This window comes from Bombus pyrosoma, linkage group LG13, assembly GCF_014825855.1.
Source record: "Bombus pyrosoma isolate SC7728 linkage group LG13, ASM1482585v1, whole genome shotgun sequence".
In the NCBI taxonomy this organism is placed as follows: Eukaryota; Metazoa; Arthropoda; class Insecta; order Hymenoptera; family Apidae; genus Bombus; species Bombus pyrosoma.
The window spans coordinates 10,632,021-10,655,166 of NC_057782.1; the positions used below are offsets into that span (position 1 = coordinate 10,632,021).

General features: G+C 36.9%; 4 protein-coding genes across 9 annotated transcripts in view; 3 read left to right on the plus strand and 1 right to left on the minus strand.

Annotated features, from left to right (window-relative positions):
• Positions 1-479: 479 nt before the first annotated feature.
• LOC122574442 (long-chain-fatty-acid--CoA ligase 1) lies at positions 480-9,572 on the plus strand. The gene is made up of 8 exons (XM_043742061.1): positions 480-611; positions 1,173-1,296; positions 1,492-1,828; positions 2,313-2,781; positions 5,919-6,209; positions 7,908-8,129; positions 8,282-8,599; positions 8,873-9,572. The coding sequence occupies exons 1-8, from the start codon at positions 537-539 to the stop codon at positions 9,008-9,010; spliced, it is 1,974 nt and encodes a 657-aa protein (XP_043597996.1). The 5' UTR covers positions 480-536; the 3' UTR covers positions 9,011-9,572.
• LOC122574451 (vesicle transport through interaction with t-SNAREs homolog 1A-like) lies at positions 7,993-12,308 on the minus strand. 5 transcript variants are annotated; one of them, XR_006319063.1, is made up of 5 exons: positions 11,119-11,375; positions 10,928-10,986; positions 10,327-10,674; positions 9,948-10,181; positions 7,993-8,127 (listed from the first exon to the last, which is right to left on the minus strand). XR_006319063.1 is itself a non-coding variant. In XM_043742081.1 (5 exons), the coding sequence occupies exons 2-5, from the start codon at positions 11,282-11,284 to the stop codon at positions 10,023-10,025; spliced, it is 732 nt and encodes a 243-aa protein (XP_043598016.1). In that variant the 5' UTR covers positions 11,285-11,313; positions 12,179-12,308; the 3' UTR covers positions 9,791-10,022. The 5 variants fall into 5 exon arrangements, 4 of the variants coding, with proteins under 4 accessions (XP_043598016.1, XP_043598014.1, XP_043598015.1 ...); XM_043742081.1 differs by lacking the exon at positions 7,993-8,127 and adding an exon at positions 12,179-12,308 and having other exon boundaries at positions 9,791-10,181; positions 11,119-11,313; XM_043742079.1 differs by lacking the exon at positions 7,993-8,127 and adding an exon at positions 11,941-12,103 and having other exon boundaries at positions 9,791-10,181; positions 11,119-11,313.
• On the plus strand, positions 12,108-16,396 carry LOC122574445 (protein ERGIC-53). 2 transcript variants are annotated; one of them, XM_043742069.1, is made up of 11 exons: positions 12,108-12,248; positions 12,310-12,518; positions 12,968-13,024; positions 13,249-13,519; positions 13,611-13,710; positions 13,788-13,899; positions 13,976-14,150; positions 14,219-14,415; positions 14,489-14,679; positions 14,748-14,953; positions 15,046-16,396. In XM_043742069.1, the coding sequence occupies exons 2-11, from the start codon at positions 12,350-12,352 to the stop codon at positions 15,080-15,082; spliced, it is 1,515 nt and encodes a 504-aa protein (XP_043598004.1). In that variant the 5' UTR covers positions 12,108-12,248; positions 12,310-12,349; the 3' UTR covers positions 15,083-16,396. The 2 variants fall into 2 exon arrangements, with proteins under 2 accessions (XP_043598004.1, XP_043598003.1); XM_043742068.1 differs by lacking the exon at positions 12,108-12,248 and having other exon boundaries at positions 12,350-12,518; positions 14,486-14,679.
• A 5,010-nt stretch (positions 16,397-21,406) lies between these two features.
• The window catches only part of LOC122574438 (talin-1), a 56,357-nt gene continuing 54,617 nt past the window's right edge, over positions 21,407-23,146 (plus strand). Inside the window, exon 1 of the mRNA XM_043742051.1 lies at positions 21,407-21,632. The gene's annotated coding sequence lies outside the window, so the exon portion shown is untranslated. The remainder of the gene's footprint in view (positions 21,633-23,146) is intronic.

A 23,146-nucleotide genomic window follows, 5' to 3' on the forward strand; every position in this document is an offset into this window, starting at 1 on the left:
CGCTAGCACCGACTGGAACGCTCGCATTAATCGCGAGTATGATGACTCTCTCAGCGGTGGTTGAAAAAGCGGCTGTCGTCGTTCATGGAAGAATCTTTAACGAGCGCTTTCAGCCAGCTCGTTCGACGTTAAAGTCCGATGGGTTGATCGATTTTTTCGCTGGCGATCATCCAACAAGTTCGGTGGCTGTTGAGGACGACGCTCGCTCCACCAGCGGTCCACTATATTTAAATATAGTCGAAGATCGTCGTAGAGAGATGAGCAGCTAGTCTTATGTGCGAGCTACTGATAGCAGCCGCTCCTCTCGGTGGAGCAGCAGCAGCAGTAGCACTTCTGACAAGCAAAGTGATTGAGAGGTGAGCTCCGACATTGAAGAGGTGGTGTCGATCCCGTGGCCGGTACGGGCCCTCGTCTCGTTTCAAGTGACCGTGCGTATCCCGGGCAAGATCTTCAGCTGAAAAGGAGCAGGACGTCGGCCCGTGGCCGCTCGTGCAACGGGCTTTCTCTGTGTAGCGTTCATCGATCGTCTCGAGATTATGACGTCCAGTTGTTTCTCCCCTCCGCCTCTTCGACCACCGATCGACATCAGCGATCAGTCCGACACAGTCAAGGTGGAGTGTTTTCTTAGTTCTCCGATTCGATCGGTTCCCTGTTCAAACCGTCCCATTAACTTTTCGTTCTTCACCATCTCCGGGACCACCTGACGGCATGCTAAGTTAAATCTTAGAAAATCGTGAACAAATAACCGCGATACAAAACCATTTCTCCTGGTTTATCCCCACAACAAATGGTCGATACGCATTAGACCATAGAAGGTTCTGATGAAATCCACGGGCCAGCCTGTCCGATGTCGAAGCACGCGCGTGTGTAGGTGGGCAGACTTGTTGCACAAGCGACTTGGCGACGTTGAATCGTCGCAAAGGCGATAGAAGAACGGTGGAAGGAAAAGCAGGAAAATGAAGCTCGAGTGACGGTCGCTTTCCATTGTAGGGATTTCGTGATCTCGAGGGCGGTTTGATACTTGGACGTACCACCCCATTGCGTCTACGTGCCATACAATATCCCCGTCGCACGACGTGTCCGATATTCTTAGATTTGCACTTGGCATTCCGTTATATAACGATGAAAAACATACGTCGGATTTCACGTGCGCAAACGTGTGTGTTTCGCAGGGTACTGACCTGATCAAAGTGTCGAGGTTTTATAAGGACAGCAAGGAGGGAAAGTTCGTGAGCTTCTTGTACGAGGATACAAGGACTCTGTACGACGGTTTCCGCAAAGGCGCCAAAGAGTCCAGTAAGTTCGAACTGATGCTAGCTTGGTTTGCGAATCGTTAACACGCGAATGGTCTCGTTTTCGCGTCTATCCTGTCACACGGGACTACAATTTCGATAGACGCGTGACTTGACAAATTCTCATTTTCGTAAATACGTGTGACCTCTTCCGGACGTACGTGGTTATTATTCGTTAGCTGGTCTTCTTGACACACAGACAACGGACCCTGTCTTGGCTGGCGGGATGGACCAAACAAACCGTACCAGTGGCTACATTACAACGAGACTCTGCTCAGGGCGAAGAATTTCGGTTCTGGCTTAGTGTCTTTGGGGCTGATGCCAGGATCGCACGCGCTCGTGGGTCTCTACAGTCAGAATTGTCCGGAATGGATCCTCGCCGAGCAGGCTTGCTACACGTACTCGTTGGCAGTAGTGCCTTTGTACGACACACTGGGCCCTGATGCCTGTGCCTTTATCATTAACCAGGCTGAGATCAATTTAGTCGTCTGCGAAAATGACAGCAAGTGCAATTTGCTGCTCGACAAAGCGCCGAGGTACGTGCCTTTTGTCGGAATTTGTTCGAGAAGTATAATTTTATCGAACGTAAGCCTCTTGCGTTAAGAGAATCGAAGACGGAACGTTTCAACGTGTTTTCGGCCAGACAGTGATACAAGTTACAATTCCGATCACTCGAGAGCGTGATAGTTGGGTTGTTGCAGTGGCAGTATGCCACGAATCGATATAAACGCATTTTTTACAACATCGACGCGCGACACGGTTTACAAATCTCGCGTGGTATTGCAAACAAATTTAAACGTTTCCGTGCAATGTCCTGAGACATCTTGGCACGGTAAACTAACGTGACTTTTTACTGCAATTTCGATTTAACGTAATAAAGTAACGTATAAGAAATAGCTACGACTAGATTTTCACGATCGATATAAAGTAGACATCCAGAAGTTCGTGCGAACAGAGCCGAAGAATCTTGCTCATCCCCTGACTGGACTCGACCGATCGAATAATTGTCTTTCATTCCAGATGTCTAAGGAAAATGGTGGTGATAAAAGAGACGAGACAAGCGACGAACCAGAGGGCGAAGAACCGCGGCGTCGAGTTGTTCAAGTTCGAGGAAGTAGAACGTATCGGCGCCCAAAAGAATCATCCGGAAGTTCCGCCCAAGACGACGGATCTGTGCACCATATGCTATACGTCCGGGACCACGGGGAATCCGAAAGGCGTGATGTTGACGCATCAGAACGTGATGGCGAGTATAAGCGCGGTTTTGATACAATTAGGCGAGCACAGGCCCTCGTACAAGGATACGATGATCAGCTTTTTGCCGCTGGCACACATGTTGGAACGGTGCTGCGAGAACGGCATGTACATGGTGGGCGCGTCCGTGGGTTTCTACAGCGGTGACATCAAAAGGTTGCCCGAGGATATGAAAGCCTTGAGGCCTACCGTGATGCCAGCGGTGCCGAGACTGTTGAATCGAATGTACGACAAGGTGAGCGCACCAACCACTTATGAAATTCACCGATTTCCCAATCATCTCGTACCTCCTTGTTTCCAACTTGTTCTGCTACCACCTGACGCTGGTAAATATACACCGAATCCATTGTTTCGAGTTTTGTTCGCGTAATTTGCCACGAAACCAGCACCGGTAATTACCGGTGTGGTTTGAAGCGGAAGTTGATTTTCGAAATAACCAATATTTAGATCATTAGTGAAAAACGCGCACTTGCGCTTCGCGTTCGTAATTATATTCATAAATCAAACAAGTAAAAACAATTACGCAAATAAAACAGTGATTTAGTAACTTATAACTTAAAATATCTCGAGACAGGTGTAACACTTCGAAGAAGAGATTAATTTATGTTTATTACTACTTACCACGAAACCTTGCGCCTCCCTTCCGATATTTCTTTTCCGAACGTTCGTAAAACAATTTTCCACGCACTTGGTCGAAAATAGCACTAAACGAAAAGTTCCGCTCGCCGTAAATATAATTATCTAAACAAAATACTTGACGCGGATGTGTTTAGAAAATTTCTATTCCGTGTTTACCATTTGGGTGGCAGTGGCGAGTGTTCAAGTGGTATTCTTGGCGATCAAAATTACCGGAGAATCGAAAAAGATATTTTAGAGTGTGCTCATCGAGATGCAAGGACGGATAACCCGTAGGGTGTAGGAAATCGCGTCCCACGGAAGTCGTGGAATTCGTGACTCGTTCGTCTCCAACGAGTAGCGATTTACGAGTGAAGCGATATTTTTACCCTTGACGAAGGTGTCGTAGTGCAAGAATACACGCTAAGTAATTTATTCCCGGACAATTTATCGGCAGACGAGATCGGTCATCTTGTGAAACGCTTAATGAATTTCCCCTTGTACCGGTGGCTAAAAATAATTTGACGAATATCACGAGTCGCCTCGGCTACATTCGAGTTTGATGGACAGTTGCATTAGCGAAATTATCCAGATGTGTTTGTTTCGCGCGAATGTCTTCTCTACGTATACGTATCTCTGCTCACGGTCGAAATAATAAACCCTCTTTCCTTGTCTATTTTCAGATCGATGGACGATTAACGTATTCCATGTCGCGAGAAAATGTACTCGTTTTACGAGTATCTTAAATATACATATATTTGACGACTGTAACTATCCGAGCTATCCGTAGCTATCCGAGATCATCGATGGTGTAGGAAAATTTTTTGTGAAAAAATACATCGATTTATATTCCGTTTGCAACTACTTGCACGATTTATGGATATCTCTTCAGCGTTTGATTAATCAAAGGGGATTAGCAAGTTTCGCTTTACATATTCTTTGACAAAAAATGATCTTTTAGTTGTAAATGTATGGTTCTATCGAGTGTAAATCTACGAGGATCGAGAGACGTATGAGAAACGTATGAATCAGCAGACAATATATTAGCGAGTCAATCCTGTGTGATTTTTCGTTAAGTGTGTGTTATGTGATTCTTATTTAATGGTAAGCTTATTTTTTTAAAGTTTAGCTTTCGATGATTTATGGAAACTTAAACACTGTTAGCGAAGATTTATTACCTTCGTTCACTTGCAAACATTACAAGTCTTTTTCAAAACAAATTACGAGTGAAATTAAAAGATTTTCGATAACACAAGAATAATCGATTACAGATTTTAATTCCATATATATTTTTCTAGGAAGCTTTTTTGCACTTTAAAAACGAAAATATTTTCGCGATAGTACATCGACACGAAGTGCATACGTAAGAATATATGTCGGATTTTATTAAGGTCAATGTTACGTAATACATTTTGAGACAGTACTGGCAGAACCAGATCGAGGATGACAGGGATAGCGCGACGAAACAGGTGGAGAGGCAGTTCCATCTTCTACCGTGACCCTGATATCCCGAATGAATGGAATTCGTGCATTTTATGCTTTCATAATAAATCTACGTATCAAATTCGTGATGTGAATGAATATGTACAATATGTTTTCTCTCGTTTCACGAGTTGTTTCGATGAAATAGAAATATAATAATAATTGGAGCAAGAATGGATATAAAATTTAGCACAAAGTTTCTCGGGTCTCAGATTTAGCAAAAATCCGCTACCGCCACGATTAATACCAGACTTGACAGTTGACATAGCGATGACACAGCGTATTAACGAGAATTTATAAAGACATCGCAATTTTCTTATTTATCTTTGAACGAGGTAATTTTAATGTCTAATATAAAGATTACTGCTTTCAATACGTTCGTAATACGTAATCCGTGCAAAAACGCATAACTCTATTCTGTTACTGAACGTGCTACGCGTGAATATATTCGCAAAAATAGCCAGATGGCATGATTTTACTTAGAGCCGTAAATTAATGCAACACTTGAAAGTCTCGAAACGCAACACTTTATCGACTAGCACAGGCTCGATGTTTTCCTCTGATTCTAAAGGACGACGATGACAGTTGGATAGAAAATATATTGATTATTTAATATTATATCGATCAAATTTTATTTATTTATTAGAATATTATTCTAATTATTACGTTAATCATATAGAATCATATGTATCACTGATGTAAAATCTATATAAAGCTCCTATACTCCATAAATCTCCTATTACACAAAACTGACAAACTACCCAAACGAGCATTCTAAAGGTGTATCGTCGCGCGATCACGTAACTCATCGATGCCAGTAAACAGCTTTTCTTCAAGGAAATCGTCCACTCACGCACAGTTAAGATTCAGAAATAAATATTTCGAAAGTAGGTTTGGAATAAACCGTAACAACCGTACAAGCCAGAAATTCAACTCCCTGGTAAACAAGTCTGTCTTAATAGTACAGAGACATCAAAAAGATCGATTCTCCATCTCTAACGTTTCGAAGAAGTTCCTCGAATTTCAGAACTGTCAAGACGATTTCTATGCTTGACTGTTCCGACATGGAAAAGCGAGAGATCTCGTTTCGCTTTGAGAACGTGTCGATCGAGCATCATCTAAAATTTCTTTTCGAGTATATAAATGGAGCTCTATTGTAATTCGTTCACCCGCCGGTTGCCAGTGTTCTTCGCGAAAACAGTCCACCACCAAGCTGGATCGCTCGATCAACCACGTTAAATATAGCAGGCATAGTCACCAATCGGCATTTTGCAGGTCCAAACTGAACTTCAGAGTTCGTGCTTGAAGAGGCTGGTATTCAGCCTGGGTATGCGGGCGAAGGAGGCAGAGATCAAGAAAGGGATCATCAGGAACAACAGCGTATGGGACAAGCTGGCCTTCGCGAAGATCAGGGAATCGACAGGAGGCAGGTTGAGGCTGATGGTCGTTGGATCTGCCCCATTAGCCGGCAACGTTCTCACCTTCACCAGATGCGCTCTCGGCTGTATAGTCGTCGAGGGATACGGTCAGACCGAGTGCGGTGCACCGATCACTCTTACTGTCCAGGTTAGAATGGTTCAAGCGTTAATGACTGGGCTGTAGATGTTTATACGTCCTTGAGTGTATCGCACAAATTTCACTTTACGTTTTTACATGTTTCGCTCTAACAAAGAGATTAATTGGTCAATTACTTGGATAGCTCGAGGAACGTGAAACAGAAATTTAGATAAATGTATCATTTGACTCGACGTAAACAAGATAATTGAGACTAACAGTTAACAATATGTTAATTTTAACGCCGGTAATTCTTTATGGTATCATTATTTGAATCTACGATCTGTTTTATCGTGAAAAGCATTAATTTGTTAAATCGGAAACCTTTTTAAACGACATGTAATTAGTTGTCTTCCTTCCAATTCCACGTGTTGCACATAGCTGAACGTGTCAACGTTGAATCGAAGACACGCAGTTACCTCAAAGTACGTTTGTCGTTCAACCGTTTCTTACTCGAGTAATGCTATACATACACATGTAGTGAATGGAATGCAATGAGGGGAATAAACGGTGTACGTTAACAGACGTTTCAACTCGAAACGGATACACAGCCGTATCTCTCCGGCGAAAGAGCCGGTCAATAAATGCTCCGTAAATAAATCGCTCGTGCACTCGTTGACCTTATAAATCGCGGGTTACAGATTTCAGCCAGCTAGAAAAGCGAGCCATTCTGTGTTAAAAAAATAAATTATCCGAAAGTTATCGTCGTCAATTTAAAATACGACGTTTACGCAAAGGATTCTTGCAGCGTTTGATCTGCGAATAATAAATAATAATTTAATTTTCATGGAAAATTCGCTTGTTAAAACTGATTTTTTCTCTTCGTTGGAATTGATAGCCTCTAAATGGAAACAAATGGAGAAACAATGGTGAACAACACGCGATGAGATCATTCGATTTCGATCGAGTTCAACTGAATAGCGATCAAGTGACACGCGCTGTCGCTATTCTTGGCATATTTACAGGTATCGATGTATTATACGTGGCTAGACGAAACCAGCTATTATTTATACGCGGCCATAGGTATATTCTTGTCGGGCAGACCGGCGAGAAAAAAATGTTGCAACCACGCGCCAAAGCACGTGGTAAATCACGTCATTTGGTAAATCATCACGATCGACCGTGTAAATATATGTATGCATACGCGTCCACAACTACTGTAAAATATTCTATCATGTTGCACAAAGTCATTATGGTCTAAATTGCGTTAAAAAGAGAACATTTGTAAAATACTCGGCGTACTACGGTACACGGTGTAATGCCGAGTGATAACGTAGAATAAATAAATGCTCGGCTCGCGATGACAAATAGCCGTTTTGTGTAAAATATGGTTGTACTATGTGTTGTGACTGACATCCCGATATAACGAACAGGACTAATAATTCGATGTAAATTATATAAGTCAGATAAGATATCCGTAATTTATAATTTCTACTTCAGTGTTTAAACTGATAATTGGTAGACTTATTGTTACAATCGTACAAAAAATACCAAATTTACATATTTCTCGTATGTTTGTTGATTTGCAGATTTATTCGATTTACATAACACGTTACACAACAGCTTAACAATATTTGCATTCGCCTGAATGAATTATCAGTTTTAAAAAAGTACAATATTAAAAATACAATTAAAGGATTAGCCAAAAATGTTTTCGATATCTAATAGTGAGAATCTGAATTTATCTTCCTTTATGCGTTATTATTATAGGGCGATCATGTACCAGAACATGTAGGTCCACCAGTCCCTTGTTGCTGCATTAAATTGGTGGACGTTCCGGAAATGGAATACTTTGCGAAGAAGAATCAAGGCGAAGTGTGCGTAAAAGGCACCAACGTTTTCGTAGGCTACTTCAAGGATCCCGAAAGAACTGCTCAAGTTATCGATGAATTCGGCTGGCACCATACCGGTGACGTTGGCATGTGGTTACCTGTAAGAGGAAACGATATAATTAAACATATTTCTTATGATACATCTGGTTCAACGCAAGTCCGAATTAATTTTTTGTTACGAATAGAACTTTTATTACTATTTTAATATTTTCTATTTGAATTAATCAAATTAATACAATTCTTTCTTTCTAGAACGGAACACTTAAAATAATCGATCGAAGGAAACACACCTTCAAGCTTTCGCAAGGAGAGTACATAGTTCCAGAGAAAATCGAGAATATTTATTTACGCAGTCAATATGTTCATCAAGTGTTCCTCCACGGGGAATCCCTAAAATCTTGCGTTGTAGGAATAGTAATACCACACGTGGATGTCGTAAAATGTTGGGCGGTGGAGAACGGTATACCAGGTACACTCAGCGTATTATGTGCTAATCCGCAAGTCAAACAGTTGATCATGGACGACATGCTTTCGTGGGGAAAAGAAGCCGGTCTCAAATCTTTCGAACAGGTGGGAAAAATCTGCCAATATTTTTACTTAAAAAAATTAATTTGCTTTCATTCGTTTGCGCGCATAAAGGAAAACAAAAAAGGAAGGTCTTTTTTATCGATGTGACAATTAAAAATATTTTTCGACTAAAGTATCCAAGACCTTTAAACGCACCGCTCACGTAACGTTTAAAAGATAAAAATTTTACTGTAAAGTGAAATAATTTCGAAGTAACTTCTATCATTGACGCAGTTCGAAAGTTATATACAACACTATCATTTCTGTTCATATCAGGTGAAAGACATTTATTTACATCCGGATCCGTTCTCCGTACAAAATGGCCTTCTTACACCAACATTGAAAATGAAACGACCTCAGTTGAAAGACTACTTCAAACCGCAGATAGAAGATCTCTATCGACATTTGGACTGATTAGACTGAGCACTGTCTTTGATTCTGTTTTCTTTAGCATCGAGAACAGCAACGCGAAAAATCGAGGCACGTTTGCGTCGCATTCATAGAGAAATCACTTCCGCCATCGAATATTTGTTAGCCCGCGATACTTTATTATATCATTTTCTTCACAATTACATAGAGGCGCAAAAAAAGAAAAAGGAACAGAAGAAAAGCACCGTTTAGGCTATTAAGATAATCGATAACATTATAATAAAATGTGTTATTATTAGGTGCGTCTCGTTTTCTCTTGACTATAGTCATCCTTCGATATTTGTCGCGTGTATTTACAGATTTCTTCGTCTCCCTATTCCTGTATTTTGATACAAATTATTACCGCCTTTATGACACACTTAACGGTACATTATAGATGTATATTTTTATCGATAACAATAGTCAAATGAATTCTGAATTATGATCTAGTACAAAGTAGGATATTTAAAAACGAATAATCATTTATTACTGTAAAATGCAATCAGGTGTATGTGCAATGTGTGAAACGAACTTGAGATTAATGTAATAAATAGATTGCAAAACCGGACAACTTAAAAACGTACTACAAGATGATTCTAAATACATGGGAACATTTTAATAAATTCCGTTTCTGTGAACAATGTTCACATACGACGCTGGACAGATTAACTTTTTATAATTATTAATAATACATTAGAACTTTTCTCTCACTGTTTGACGTGATTCTGTCATATTTAAGCGTTTCTTCTTGTGTGGTAACATTAAATATATATTGAATCCATACGGAACTGTGATTAACACTAGTGAGCATAGAAGGCTTAAATTATAATGATACTAAATGCTCCAAATGAGTGAAAAGATCAATGAAAGGATGATATATAACATTCCTTCGTGTGTAATTTAATAATCCCCTAACAAACATTGTATTCAATAATCATAATACCTGAAATTGAGTGAATATTAAATATGGCTTCTGAACCAATATCTCCCAAACGAAACGTTCGTTCTACTTTCGTCTTTAGCTTTTAGATTTAAAGCTATAGTACATGACAATACAAGCAACAATTATAAGCGTTAATGCCACTACTGCTAAAACAATTCTTTGTTGAAGACTTCTAAACATCATTCCCGAGAGTAAACGTGAACCACGACCTAGCTCTGCATCCGTATCTCGTAACTAGAACAAATAAATTATATTATCGTATTAATAATAACATTGTAACAGTAACAAAACAGTTTGAATACTCATATTTGACAAAAATTTATATATATGTATGTATATTTATATAATATATACATATAAGATCAAACTAATATCTTACCCTTGCTCTTCCTTTTTGAATTGTCTCTCTTTGCTCGTGCAGTTCCTTCAATACTTGAGAACCAATTTCTTCTGTTTCTAATACCATTCGATATCCATTCTGTAAAGTTCTACCTGTGCGGTCTATTTGTTCTGAGGTATCTAATAATCTTTTTTTCTGGTCCTCTGTAATATTATTCTCCCATGAATCTTCCCTGCTTATTTCAATACTTTCGTCCTTTGCCTTTTTGGCTGATTGAAATTCTTGTGTCAATCGTTTTAATTCTGCCCTATGACTCTCTACTCGACCGCGCAAGCGATCACGTGCTGCACCATTCACCCCACGAACCTCCAATTCCATTTGCTCGAGCTACAGGTCAAACATAAGAACAACAGAAACTATCAAAATTTTATATAGTTATTCAGTCTTTGATTAAATACTGTCATTAGAATATATGATCCTTTCATTCTACTTATTTTCATACGCAAGATAAAAATGAAAAACCAATTTCACTCTAACCCTAAAACTGAAAATATAGACTTTCGGAAATTTTTAGCAAATTGAAACTTTGATGTATTAGAATGATTTTAAAATAGAAGACAAAATAAATATTTCATTTTACCAGTTCTTGAGCCTCTTCGATCTGCCTATCCACATCTTGAATGAACAGCCTTTTCTCATCTGTAAATTACGTCACGTGTATCGATTATTGTTGTTTAATAATGCCAGAGGATAGACAGTGTTCACTTTAAAAACAACGATTTGTGCTCCACAATAAGAGGATCACTATGATTCTGTTTTGATCGTACTTACTGCCGCTTTGTGTTCTTATTCTACCAATTTTTGCAGTAATGTCAGCTGTCAAAACGGCGTATTGTTGCTCATAGTTGTCAATGAGCGACGCCATCTTGAACGTATTTCCATTGGAGACGAATATATGGAAAAAAGGACGTTCACTATCAGAGATTACACATCGCATAACTTGTAACAGCCGCGTTCTGAAATCAGCTGAGAAAATGTATATATTTGGCTTTGTATTTGCAATCATTTTCTACATGGAAAAAAATAGATATATACATATTAAAAGTTATATAAACAGCTGATTTTTGTATCGTATCGTATCATATATTGTATCGACCTTTTTGCTTAAACAGAAAATAGAAACAATAAAATAGTTACATGAAATATTAACATGCTTTAGCTTTTTATATATTTACATATACTCCAATATATTCGAAAGATTTGTAAATTATACATTTGTGTCTGCATGAACTACTTACATACATATTTTAAACAAGCTTATTAATATTCGTAGGGATTATATTTTCTCTCTGGTATTGTACATATTGAAGTTTGTAAAGTTTAAAGATACATGTGATCGAATACAAGGATAAGCAAATTTTATCAGTGATACATCAGCGATTTCGAAACTTTCGCTTTATCAGCAACAATGAAATAACAGTTTTATTTTTACATAATTAAATATGCGCAATAAGAATACTAAAAATATATATGTACTTAACACGTTTAGTAAACAATTCCTCAATGTATATGCTATTTTGTACTGTCTAAAGTATCTATAGTTGAATTATATATCGCAACAGAGTTTTATCAATAATTTTTAAAACTATTTACTCTGCAAAAGCTGCATTCATGCAATTCCAGATGAATGACGTTCATTGATAAATTCTTTATTGGTAGTTAAATCTACCGGACACTTGATTCATTATAACGCCATGTTTCTCTATGACACGTCCTCAAAAAACAGAGAAACATAAATTCAGTGCATAAGGCTCATGGTAGGAAACTAATAAACTTCTATGTGATCCTTTTACCAAGTCGAATATCATAAGAAAATAAAAAGTTATAATACCAGTAAAATAATACAACAGTGGTGGAGGGTGAAATCTTCGAAATATGGCTACAAAATTGACACGTCATTGGTAATACACCAATCAAAAGAAGAATTTATAGAGTACTACCAATCGTTTTAACTGGTTGCAGAGTCGACTACGGTCAATCTACTTTCGATTCAACAGTCGAAATGAAGATGGCCGCCGAGGTGAGGTGGCTTTTAATTTTTCATGTATTTTGTGTAATTTATGCGGTTCTCGGTGAGACACCCCATCGAAAATTCGAATATAAATACTCGTTTAAGCCACCGTATCTCGCACAAAAAGATGGGAGCGTGCCTTTTTGGGAATACGGAGGAAGTAAGTAAAGTATCAACCTAACCAATTACGCGTGTTATAAAATACTGCCGTATGTTCTTTTCTTATAGTCGGCTTTTTGATTATTTAAATGGAAAGCACTATTATATTGTTTAGAAATTCCAATTTTAATCGAATTTCATGCTCTTGAATGAACTTATCCATTAAAATGATGATATTTACTTGGTAAAATTTGACGAAATTTCAACAATCACAACACATGTACATGTTGTTATTTACACTTGAAATACTAATTTAGTTTATTCTAAACATTTAAACACAGCTAATTGTTCGAAATCTGTTTTTATACGTAGGAATTCAATTTTATAATTCAATGTTATGATATATAGAAGTTTATTATCATATCCACGAACTTATGGTACATCATATATTGTTCTATAAGTAATTTTTTGTTGTTCTATCATTTACAACAAATATTATCTTTATTTCAGATGCAATTGCTAGCGCAGAAAACGTTAGAGTTGCTCCATCGTTGAGAAGCCAGAAAGGTATGTGAAAAATTGATTTTATTAACTTATACTTTTAATTTTCTTAAATTATAATAAAGATTATTTCTCAGCGTAAATAAAGATATATTAAACTGCCACTTGGTAGTTATTATATGACATCCAATATTATTATATCAGGCATATGGGCAATAGAAGTTACCATAATATAATCCTTTTATATTAGTAAAAAGTGGTATGATATTTGAATTTAAAATAATATTTAGGTGCAATATGGGTGAAACAGCCAGTTACCTTCAATTGGTGGGAAGTTGAATTAATATTCAGAATAACAGGAAGGGGAAGAATTGGAGCAGATGGTTTAGCCTTTTGGTACACTGCTGAAAAGGGTGCTTATAATGGCACTGTCTTTGGTAGTTCTGATCAATGGAAAGGTCTTGGAATTTTCTTCGACTCCTTTGACAATGACAATAAACACAACAACCCTTACATCATGGCAGTCCTCAATGATGGCACAGAAAGCTTTGATCATACTAAGTGAATTACATTTTTTTATTATATTTTTTTAGTGTTTTTAGTGTTAATTAATATTTTCAATGAATGATTCTTTACCTTGATTTTAATATAGTGATGGTACAACACAGCTATCTGCTGGTTGCTTAAGAGATTTTCGTAATAAGCCATTTGCTACAAGAGCCAAAATTGAATATTACGAGAACATTCTAACAGTAAGTGTATTTATAAATTTATGTGTATTCTTATTCGCTATTGTACTTGTAATATAATCTTTAATGCTTAATTAAAGGTGCTATTCCATAATGGTATGACAAACAATGAACAAGATTATGAAATATGTTTCCGAGTTGAAAATGTTGTTCTACCAAAAGGAGGGTACTTTGGTGTCTCTGCTGCTACTGGTACTTATTATAAGAAGAATATCAAGTTAATCTTTATTTCAATATAATTGCAATTTTCTATAATGTCTCATTTAAGGTGGGTTGGCCGATGACCATGATGTTTCACATTTCTTAACACATTCTCTATTTCTTACTGGTCAGATGAGGACTGAAGAACATAAAGTATCTCTTGAGCTTGAACAACAAAAGCTTAGTCAGGAGTATATGGATTACCAGAAAAAATTGGAACAACAGAAAGAAGAGTATAGGAGGTAAAGAACATTACACAAGCATATTTCAAGTATATGGTGTGTTTTCACAAAATAATTTAATTCAACAGAGATCATCCAAACGAACATCGTGAGAAAGAGGAATTTGTAGAATATTTTGAAACTGATAATCAAAGAGAATTGCGACAAATTTTCTCTGGTCAAAGTCAAATGTTCGATGCGCTGCGCGAACTAAATAGGAAACTCGACGAAATAGTTGGAAGACAAGAGCGATCTTTAAGTTTAATATCCCAACTTCAAGTTGGTGGTAAGGTCTTATTGAATCATCGATAATTAAACATAAATGTAAATAGGAAATTTAGCAACTATAAAATAAGTAGGTGTGCAAGTGGGAGGCCAACCAGGACAAATACAGCTTATTGATACAATTCGCCGACAAGAAGTCGATACTGTATTAAATAATCAAAAAAATATAATAAGTACAGCAAAACAAATAGAATCCTATATAAACGAGGTGCATTCCAAGACTGATCTTATTCTTAATAATCAGGCTCGAAGTCCTACCGCTCAGGTGTTTATTGACATTTAATTTTGTTAGTTTTCCATTAATATCTTCAACTAAAAATGAATATTATATAGGTGCAGCCGATGGGATATGATTATCATTCACTTATTTCGGAAATGCGAGATGGACTTAATACGTTAAAAAGAGATATTACTCAAATAAGCACTAAAGTAAACAATGGTGGAACAGATTGTCCAACAATGAGCTGTTTAACAACGACGATGTTCTTACTTTTTGTGGCAGTTCAGATGCTCATTTTACTAGCGTACAGCATGTACCGGTAAATATTTGCTTTATTTTAAATATTTACTTTGTCTTATATAGATGATGTAGTCATAGTTTATCGAACTTAAATTATCTTTTTGTTTGCAGAGACAACAAAGAAGCACAGGCGAAGAAGTTGTACTAATGCTTGTTTTCAATCTTACAGTGCAGAAGTAAGGGTATAAAGATAAATTTCTACCTTTGCATACTGATTTAATATTTTTATCACTTGTTAATCGTATTCGTAAAACATGCATTTTTGCTGAACATTTGTACAATAAACACATTCTTCATCCACGACAGACCTAACGTGATATGATAAGGAGCAGTCAATGCTCCTAAAGTATGATAAAAAAGAAATCATTAATTATGCTCAGCTTGGTATAATTCAGTCATTTTGAATATGATTCTCAACGCATCGTATGTTTCTTGTCATTGTAAACCATAGACGTAGATATATATAAAGTGGCAGAAAGTTGACGCGAAATTGAGGTGAATAATCTAATATCTCATTGATATTTAGTGATCTTCGAATGTGACGAATTTTGTTGTGTTTAGATGGTTATGTACGATATATATTCTTTTATCATCATTCATTAGAAATATTTTGTGTTATGTGCACATTTTTTTTAAACTAGTTTTCTTTTAAAAATAATTGTTTTTTCTTACATATTGATTTATCGTAACGTTAAAAAACATATAAATGTTTATATACAAATTTCGTATCGAAAATTGGCATATCGAATAACGAAAGCTGAGACCATTTTTTTCCCAAGAAGTCCAATACTTCTTATTATATTACTTATGATATTTGTCGATCTGGTACTACATTCCCTTAGACGATCGAGCGTGTAGGTAAGTTTCACGTTTCTAACGTGTCAGATACTTAAAATTAAAAATAAGAAACCCGTAATATGGCTCTATCGAATTAAAAGTAAAAAAGCAGAATGGGAAAGCGACGTCGAACAATCACTACGTCCCCGAAGCTCTATTATAAGAAAAGTTTTTATTAATCGAATACATACTTTGTAAGTGTATATGGTGTATCGAGTAGAAGCGTAGAGAAAAACAAACTCGAATTATCCGCAAACTCGGTATTCTTGTCAACCTTATTGCATTTGTAAAAGTTTATCGAAGATTGTAAATGTATAATGAAATATATCTGATAATAAAATTACTAATCGAAAAAATATGATTTGAAGTTTAATGAACGAGTTGAACTTCAAAGAAACTTGTACGAGATTGCGATTATTTGAAAACTAATTGTAAGTGATATATCGATCAACCATAATCCTCGAAACGATTGAAGCGATTGATTGAAATCTGATGTAACGGATAACGTAGCAAATTGTACAACGGTTTTGCCGAGTCTTCTTATCAATTTTTGAAGAATTGGATATGGGTATGTGATTATTCTGTAAAGTTTTCAAACATACATTATATGTTAAACTTTATCAAATGTCTTTTGTACAAATAATTGCATTTTTATTTCCTTTACGAATAAAATATAATTTTCTTTCGTACTATATAGTTCCCTGACGAAACGGTATAGGAAACTAGATAAAGAGTGAAATATTAAAAAGCGTAAATTAAAGTATTATGGTTATAACCTATAACGTAACAACGAAACAGAAAAACGGTGAAGCTTCATAACTAATTAATAAAGCTTTTAGCAAAGTTTAAAAAATTAACTATTAAATAAAACTGTTATTTAAATAGAATTGTCCAGTTCTGTTTATCGGCGTAAAGCTATTTGATTACTAATTTTATTGATTTCGCTAAGGATTATTTCATTTATCAGGCACTAATGCCGAAATAAACATTTGTTTAACGTTGTATATCACTAAGTAATATTTTTTTAAATTAACATTTTTATGGAACAACAAGTTTATTAATTCGGTATCAAAAATTTACACATACAACAACATAATTTTCACGATAGAATTCTCTTACACATTCAAATACATAATATTAATTCTGTAGTTTTTTACATTGAGATAGTTTTTATTAAGTTTCTAATTTAGTTATACATCATTTAATTCGGTATTTCTTTTCTTATCAGTGGCCCCCGAACTTTCTTTAATCACATCGTACTTTAGAAAATGTATAAATATTTTCATCCACTTTGTTTATAGATTCTAAAATTTACTCGAAACAGGTATTTATATGTATCAAGATTGGAGTAAATTAGAGATGTGTAATACAATTAAAAATACTGAAAAATCGTTGATATGGACTTTGTCTAGCGACGGCGGCGCACCCTGTGGGAACCACTGTCATAGACAGTTTGCTTCTTCAAATTTATAACGCAATAGCGGAATTTTAAAAGTTTCAGTAGCCAAATCACCTAAATTCTAGACTACGAAACTTGTGATTTATAAGTTCGAATATTCTATCTTTTATTCATTCGCGAACACTCAAGCACTTTGTAACAATCAGTGTCAAACGAGGCGAAAGAGAGAAAACACGTCGTGGTTAAATCTTGCGAATGATCCGATGAAAGCTGAAACGATGCTTTTGGAAAGAGAAACTGATGCATATTTGCAATGAGATAAGTACGCTCTGTCTTCGTATGACTGAAAAGGTGATCCTTTTTTTATCTTTTTTTATAACGGATATTTCAACTTATATATGCAACACTGTGCTTGATAAAAATGTTCACGTAAGATACATGAGATAAGACACAGACGTACGGACGTTGTTTATATTCGTAAATATTATATGCAAAGCGAATAAGTACTAGAAGTTGAGGATACAACACATTGAATTAGAATATACGATATTATATCTCTTTATCATTACACAAGCGTGATGTGAAAATGAATAAGCGGTTCTAGAAACTGATAATAGGATTCAATATCGTTATATTTTGTTTAAATTTTGATAGATAAGTTTCATTTTTGACTAACGACAATACCTTGAAATACGAAGAAGAACGTACCAAACTCAGTTACTCAATATTTTGCCATATCTTCCGTATACGAAGAAGAACCAATGACGTATCTTCTTCTACGGACCATTTCGATTATAAAAAAAAGAAAAGAAAAAAACAGAAGAAGCTCATCGAGACGTGGAATTACTCGTAGATGCTGGGCGTTCAAGAAAACGCGGTAAGGGGTGAGGTAAAAATTGGAAATTCGCTGTATTTCACTGGGATCGTCCATTTCTGGGAATGTTTCACCCTGACACGGTGTACCAGCCCCTTTGGTGAATATGTGACCAATAAGAACGGCTGTCTAGTGGCGCAGAATCCGCAGAATTCAACCCTTGTTGCGGCGAACAGTCTCGATTGGCGCGGTACGATCCAATCGCACGCTAGCCGATATTGATCTCCTTGAACGGGGGTTGAATTGTTGAAACTTTTTTATTGGCAAAGTTGTAAAATGTTTTATGGCTGACGGGGAAACTGGCGGCGGCGGTGTTATGCGATGACCATGAGTTATTAAAATTGTCGAGGACGCTTCGATGCTTTTGCGAATTAATGGAGAGGATTCGCTGAAATGACCAACGGAATGGTCATTATAATTTTCTATTTTGGAGCGTTTGGTAAATTTCTTTCTCCCTATTATGTTATCCCTTGCCAAATTTGCCATTCGATATAAATTTGAACTCTTCCCTAGGTTATGCAAAATTGAAATATAGTTAGAACCAAAGGTTTCCACAAACATGTTTCTTAATACAGATATAACTATTTGGAAATTGTGATTCAGAATTTCAAATGTTCTTTGAAAATATCGTCTCGTCGAATGTTAGATACAGATTGTTGTCATAACGAAATGGATATTCATTGGGAAGGCGAAAGGTGAAAAAACAGCCTCTCTTAAAATAACAGTTTAGAGAAAAATCATCGCCACTTTACTGTGTAAACAAAAGTTACCCCCGTTGCGATATAATGGCATGTCGCACTCGATAGTACGACAAACTCTGCAAAAAATGCATAAGGGAGAATGAAAATATGTCAGGCATTTATAAACCTAATCAAATTTATTTTGTATGGACAAGATACGAATAGATTTGGCTTGATGCGCATGACGATGTAATGTTTTTATTTTCCGAATATATCGGTCGAATATCTTAAATCGGATATGAACATTTCACAATATTGTTTAGAGATTGAAATAGAAGAAACAAGAGTGGAGGGTAGAAGAAGAAAGCGGAACGGTAGAAGAAATAACAAGCTTTTCTTTTAAGAGGAGGATCGGCAAAGAGGGGTGGAAATGGAAGGAAAGAAGAGAAAAGAGAAGAAAGAGAAGTAAAATTGCAATCAATATTAATACATGTAACAAGATCAAAAAAGCGAATACCACACCTCTACTTATCGATATATACGGGAATTTACTAATATTTCAATTCGTTAACAATAATATAATATGTATTCGTAGGAATCAAATTAACGATTCAATTATAAGTTAGATTTCATTTAAATTTCATTTTTCCCTCGAACAAATGTCCCGTGCGCGCGATTCACCCTAATAAATCAGAAACTCAGTTCTGCGTGTCCAATCATCGATAGTGCGAATCGCAGAGAGAATATCGGCTATAACGAATCGGAATATATTCTGTCACGTGCGTACATCTGCAAGGGTGGAGTCGATTGTCTAATAGATTCGTACAAATAGACATCAATATACATATACAAATATACACGGTATTTCAAAAAGAAATATTTCTAAAGTGATGACCATTTCTTTTAGTATTACCCCGTGCTCGAAGGATATCCTTTACGCAGTAATTTTATAATAATACGAAATCATAGTAAATAATTCCCTGCTTCTTCATTAATATCACGTTATTTACTTTTTATCTAATTGCGAAGTGCAAACATATTGTAAATAATGTCAATGCAGCAGACAATGGAACTTTACGTCATTTTTCAAGAAAATGGTTGAGTCGCGACCTGTGGTTCCTCCGAAATCTTTTGTTCCTGAACAACCTTGTTTCAGACGAGTTCTATACGATGCAATACAAAAATTGATTTTAATATATGGTTAGATAGTGGTCAGGACGCTTATTTTTTATACATTCAGTACAGTTTAATCGGTTATCAATGTTCCGAGTTCATCTTCTCCTTGATACTCGTTAGATCGATACTCTAAATTAACGTTTCCACTGCTCATTTTTTGTGCAAGTACAAGCTTTAGGCTAAACTTTACGGAACACCCAGTATATACATTATATACGAAAGCGAGGCGTATAGAATGGCGCAATACACGAAATGCGCGATTTATGTAATCGGTCCCGATGCAAGGAGGATGATTTAGGATGGTCGGGGATGTAATTCGCCGAACGATTTGGTTGATCGAATTGCCAAAACGCGTCTATCGGTTCGATTGATTAAAAGCTCGGCTGCACTTTTGGGGTAGCCCGATTGAAAGTCATATTCATACGGGAGCGGGGAAGGCTGCGTTTTGTCGAGATCGTGTTATCGTTCCTCCTGCTGCGATCAACCCCTACGACGAACAACCCCTAATTTTATTCATTACGTATCTGTTCAGTTTGGTTAAATGTAGGATTGTGCAGCGACGATTAACGCGCAATTTACTCGATTAACGAATATGTTGAGTAATACGCGAATGGTGCAAACGAACGAATAAATGTTAATTGGAAGATTTGAGTGGGTTATGCAGTTTGTACGATATTTACGAACCTGTAACGAGGGATTGAAAAAGTTGGGTACATTGGGATCGTCTTTAGGTGAAGCGAAAGTGTTATACAAAATAACAATACATACGATACTATTCGCGATTGTCGATGATATCGCGTGTTTTTTCCATTTCTCGGAGAGAAAACTTCTGCAATAAAGAATAAAAATTGATCGTCCATGGAATCGCAAGCCCGAGAGTAGACTTTGTTCGTCAAGGTTCGTCGGGCAAGAAACAATAAGAATTTATTGAGCAAGAAAGAACACTAGGGACGATGACATTTATAATCTTTCACGAGAATCATAGATCAACGATGTTTTTGCTCGGCTTACAGGGGTGTCTTTGGACACTGAATTCGATTTTAATTATTATTAATCGTCCTTCGTCACCGGCAGGGGTACTAGACTTTCCTCGCTTTCCCGTACAACTTTCATGCTAATGTTCATTAGCTTTTAATCTTTCTGACAGCGAATACAAAGTTGGCAAAGAAATTGTTTCACATGAATTACGCAACTTAAACGATCAATATGACAACGATAATACGTTGACGTACGTGAAATAAAGATATCTATAGCGACGCATGAGTTAGCGAATATAGCCTGTATACTAATTTATTATTTTAAATATATTCGACGGCTTTAACAACGAGTAATCTCGTCATTAAACCTCACCGACCAACCATTCTCTTCACACATAAACCTCTATATATCTACTATTCGATGTGCAAAATCTCGCAATATTCACACCCTAAATTGATTATTATTTCTTTTCTTTTCTTTTTTTTTTGCAACTCGTTGATACATAATTCATTATGGTGTTACAGAGAACGAACTACCGAACGTGGAAACGTAGGCTTTTATCGCCGTGATTGCAAAGTGACGACCGAGGAAAACAAAGTAACGACTACTTAAGAGGAGAGTATCGAACCACTTAAGCAGTAATCTGTCGAGGAGCGTCCTCTTTATTCGGCCCTGTCAGGGGTGGTTTGTGTACACTGGCCAGTGTACGTGGCAACCCCTTGTAGGGGTGTATCCTGCGTAGCTCGCCGCAAGGGTAAGTAACTTTTGTCTCTCGTGGACACGCGATTCTACCGGCGGGGATCTTCCACGAGAATTTCGGCGCACGTAGATGGAAGCTAGCCACTCAGAATGGTCAGTTTATGTGGTTTGTGGATATTTATGGGGTGCAGGAACGATCCGAGGGACCGGATCACCGCTGCCAGCTATATATCCTACAAATTGGACGCGGAAACTCGTGAAAATGCGAGCCAATGGCATGATCGAATTTCCGCCGTTCGCATGCATTCGCTCTATCGAGCTTTCGAATACTCGTATCCCATTTAATGTTTTCGAAAAGACGGATGCTTTATCTATAGATACACAATGACTCTCGAAAGTATTCCGAACATTTACCATAGAACATTCTATGCTAAATTTTTTGAAACTTCACTAACGCTATAACGAGTTGCGATTGTCATAGTTATGTTGGTAAAGTTTGAAACCAAAAGATAGAATGGAAGAATAGAATGAAAAGAATGGATATGAAAAAGAAAGGCGTTACTTAGGGTCTTTATAAAATACAAACTTTAAAAAAGTAACGAGTCATACGTATTGCAAGGTATCGAAGCTTAATACGAAGCAAATGATACGACGAATTACGTGTAGCCGTATATGCATGTATATTGCGTTATGGTGCGCCGTGCGCGAGCACTTGTAATTTAATATTCGCACCCCGTGAACACGTTCATTACTTAAGTCCACACCCGGTACAATGCATCCCTTTGCTCGTATATCCATGATCATTCTACCAGGACTAATGCACTGTGTGGCCAAATGCTCGATGCGATTTAAATGCCAGGGGTTAGTCAAGTATCTCGTCTACGGTAGTTAACACCCTCGACACAGTTTGCGCTAGCAATTCCCTCTTCCTTCTTTCCTCCAGGGACTTGTTAACAGCCGTTTCATTCGTAATCCGCGTCTGCTGTCATTTATTCGCATTTTTTGTTGTTTAAGCTAATTTAGTAGCGTAACATTGTCGTGTTCAGTTGAAAAAGTTTACTTCGTTCGGAAGCAATTACATCGATCGTTCTTTATAAGAAGAAATTCATGAAATTACTTCAGCCGTGGAATAAAGGACATAGATAAAGATAAAGATAAAGGAACAGTTTTTATAAACTCAATTATCGTAACGATCGTAGGATGTAGTAAGGTTTCGGTAGATTTTCTTACGATTTCAACTTGTTTGACGAATTATGCTATGTGATATTTCATTTTAGTGGTCGCTGGGGGTATTTCTTGCGTTGAAACATTTGACACGATGCATTATACGAGGGAGTTAATGTAACGAGCCAAATTACGAGCGACACGTGTGCTAATTCGAGTTTATAATTTTAACGGCGCGTACAGAAACGATGCGACGATTCTCGTTGATTTAATTAACCCCAGGGGTTCCATTTCGTCTGTCGTTTCGAGTAACGCGTCCTCGATGCTTTTTAAGACAGTGGTCATGGAAATAGCGACCAACTGTAACAAATCAGTTTATAGTAGCGTTGTCAGTCGGGCACACTG